Source organism: Acanthisitta chloris, unplaced genomic scaffold (assembly GCF_000695815.1).
Source record: "Acanthisitta chloris isolate BGI_N310 unplaced genomic scaffold, ASM69581v1 scaffold18376, whole genome shotgun sequence".
Classification (NCBI taxonomy): domain Eukaryota; kingdom Metazoa; phylum Chordata; class Aves; order Passeriformes; family Acanthisittidae; genus Acanthisitta; species Acanthisitta chloris.
In genome coordinates this window covers 2,430-5,972 of record NW_008677767.1, presented here as the reverse complement: position 1 = coordinate 5,972, position 3,543 = coordinate 2,430, and the positions used below count along the sequence as shown (strand labels likewise).

At 36.9% G+C, this 3,543-nt stretch overlaps 1 protein-coding gene across 1 annotated transcript in view; it reads right to left on the bottom strand.

The window, feature by feature from the left end:
- Nucleotides 1–551: 551 nt before the first annotated feature.
- GPATCH11 (G patch domain containing 11) overlaps nucleotides 552–3,543 on the bottom strand; it is a 5,332-nt gene continuing 2,340 nt past the window's right edge. Inside the window, exons 5-8 of the mRNA XM_009076648.1 lie at nucleotides 3,250–3,340; nucleotides 2,025–2,129; nucleotides 1,161–1,242; nucleotides 552–637 (exon numbers count right to left, since the gene is read on the bottom strand). Coding sequence (XP_009074896.1) covers nucleotides 582–637; nucleotides 1,161–1,242; nucleotides 2,025–2,129; nucleotides 3,250–3,340 — 334 coding nt within the window. The 3' untranslated portion in view covers nucleotides 552–581. The remainder of the gene's footprint in view (nucleotides 638–1,160; nucleotides 1,243–2,024; nucleotides 2,130–3,249; nucleotides 3,341–3,543) is intronic.

Genomic DNA, 3,543 nt, shown 5'->3' with positions numbered 1-3,543 from the left:
TTTCATAATGACTATTTACAGTAGAAACTGCTGTTCCCCAAAAATAAAAGGTCTATTATTTTTAATATTAAAAAAAAATGAAACCCCAACATCATGATCTAGTTAGTTCTGCAAAATATGCACCTTTACATACAATAAGTGGTTCAAATAACATCACTGTAATGTTTCACAAGCTTTTCTTCCCCACCAAGTTTAAGATAGTAAGCAAAAAGAGTCTGATATTTTGTCATCTCTGTAAAGATGAAAAAACACCTTTTAACACATTATACAGCTATACACAGTGAATAGCCAATATTTATTCGCTTAGTCAAACCTGAATTTTATCACCAGCTGATCTTGTTCAGTTGGGCAGGGCACAGACAAACACGTGGAAGGCTTAACCTACCTCTCAGTTATGACAGTTCAAATATAAATACAAAGTTTTAATTCCTATTAAATTGTGCATCAAATAAAAAAACTGAGTTTGACCTGTCAACCTAACTCTTCTTTTGTGTACTTTGGTATGAATTCAAAAACCAAACCTTTTGAAAGGTATTATGAATTCTACATACTTATCTAGGACTCCTTCCTTTAGAAAGGCTTTAGTCATGATCTGCAGCACTGTTTCCAGGACAGTTTGAAGATAAATCTTCAGAGTCTACAGGACAAGCAGAGAAAAAGTGAGTAATTCCAGCTCAGAGGAGGAAAAAAAATGGTTGCTAGACATATTTGTAGAATCTATGTAAAACATTAAATAGAATTCAAGGTTTGCAAGTTATTAATTCCCAAAAACCAGTGAAAACAAATTCTCTTTGGTACAGTGAGACTGGATAGTGTTCTAAGTTTCAGACTCACCTGTCAGCTTTCACAGATTTTTATGGTATTATTTTTAATATCTGAACTTTGTTTTCTCAAAACTAAGTTAATATGAACACAAATTCAAATGACTGTTAGTATAGTTGGCTGTGTTCTGTTGTGGGTTTTTTTGTGCGTGTAAGCCTAAAAATTGGCTTACAACTAAAATGTGCAAAGCTTTGTGCAAAAACCAGCCTGGAAGGTAGATTTGCTGAGTAGATTTAAAAGACTGCAGTAAGAGGAACATTAAGGATATATTCTACTATTTGAGTCTAGCTACACAAGCAAAGTAAAACACACATAGAAAATGATCAGTGTACTCTCACCTTCATAGGTTGTTCCACACCAAATGCAATAAAAGTGTTCTTCTCTCAAATAGGCAGTCAGGATGTGCAGCTTTTCTGATACCTACAGATATATGTACAGGTATGCAATGATCCGGGGCTCACATGGCATAAAACAGTTTGAGCTACTGGTTTGCTAAAATAAATTGTTTAACCTTTTGTAATGGAAAAGCAACACAGTACTGTAGCTCAGAAATACAAAGTTTCCCAAACACGTAAACTAGGGCATGGGAATCCATGACCTCTGAAAAACTAACAGCTGGTGTTTGCTCATCCTTTCCAGCCAAGAACCTGCATGAAAGAGAGAGCTAAAAATATTACTTAGCTACCTGATTTCAAGTATGTGGTAACTTTTGTGGATTTTTTTACAGCTAATTTCTGCAAATTGAACATGTAAGGCTAATGACAGATGTGTAATCTAGTTCCCAAAGTATGTGAATTTCCAATGTCCATTTTAAGGTAATTTGTGAAGCATTTTCAGAAATTACTTAATGACTCAAAAATTCAGCCTCAGACGTAAGGTCTCCAAAATTAAAAGCAAATAACTATGATCTTGCATATCTTGGCTAAAGCACGAAAGTGTTTAGAATTTAATTTCTAGGCTACTTTCTCCACAGATCAACCTCATAAAAGGTGATCAATACATCAGTGGTTTAATGTTTCATATTTTATCATGTAACTGCTAAAGGAGTCACTACTCTGTGATTGCCAAGGGGCCATTGACTACAGCTTGGAAAATTACACGCATACATACATCCTTTATACATGTATCTATACACACGTACTGTTTAAAGGAATATTAAATTTAATTCTGAATCAAGCTATTAAATCAGTTGCAGAGCTTACACTGATGTCTGAGCTTGTGCAGTCATCTTCCTTGTCCTCCTCATCCTTTTTGTCCTCCTCTTCAAGTTCTATCCAAAACCAAGGCTCCTTGGGAACATCAATATCCTTAAATAATGAGGGATTTAAATCGAAGCAGTTTTTTTGTAAGATGACACATAAAACCAGTTTCTAATAGGTGAGATGTTGGGGTTTAAAACTTGCATGTATAGTACAACCAAGAATTAACACGTTGTAGTGGGAAGCTAAGTATACTGTTCCACAAGAAGGAATATTCACTTTTTCCAAAACAATGAAATGCATGCTAATGCTGACAACTACTTCCATTCCATCTGTGTTTGGTATGTGTAAGGCTATATAGCAACACAATCTCAAACCAAGGCTGCAAGCAGTTTATCAGTTGAAAACACGCTGCCCCAAGTTATTTTGTCACGAGATGACATGAAGCTTCCTAATTCACCTTGGGGCAAGTTAAAGGAAGCAGAATCAACAAAGATCTAAGCTAATTCAGCTGACCTCATCTGAAGCAAATGCAGTATGACTGAACAATCTCAGCAGAACTTGTGAGGTAGTATTAACCTCCATCAGGTTAATAGAGAAAAAATACTTAAAAGTTTTCAAGTGGCAAAAAACTTAGAGTAGTTCACCGCTATTACCCATGTTATTCCTTGCAGGTGGAAGGTACTTGGGTCTGGTTTGGTTTTCTTTGTTTAAATGCTGCTTTGGTGAATCTGCTGATTCCCTCAATGATGATCCTTGGAGATATTAAAGGACATGGTCCTGGACAACCTGATATAGGTGACCCTGCTTAAGCAGGAGGGTTGGACAAGATGACCTTCAGAATCCCTGGAAACATCAACCATTTTGTCACGATGTTGCTACCTCACTTGAGACAACTAGCACCGTCATTTAGGATAGCCTGGGCCTGACATTGGCTACTGAAAGATGCACAAACAGCTCGCAAGTAACACAAAAACACAAGAGCAAAAAACACGGGTCCTCACATAAGTTACCATAAGGTTGGTTGCACCTTCACCTATCTTAATGGTGCAAATGTGTATTTAAAACATTTTAGGAGCACTGAAGTGTTGCCAAGCATCAAGACTTCAGGCTAGTTACCCCACAATTTTGGAGAACTTCCGAGAACTGAATCACTACTTTGTTTGTAGACTGCATCTCTAACCTACAAGCCTTCTGTCCAACCCCAAATAAATCCTGATGGTCTCACTTTTTGCATATCTAATTGCTGGCAGGCCCTCTGGCTTTTTCGCAGGTCCCCTTCCATCTTACGTTCTTCTTGTTTGGTTTTGAATCTTGTTCTGTTAAGAAAAAGCAAGAAAGGTAATAAAGTAGACATAGAGTGAGAGATGCATTACAGTCCACAGCTTTTCAAAAATAGAAAACGTAAGACTTTACCCCTATGAATTCTCTCAGACCAGGACAACATTTAAGTTAAGAAGTCATTCTCACATTGGTTCTGTGGGAGCACACTTGGGAATTATACCCTCCAGATAGTGCTTTT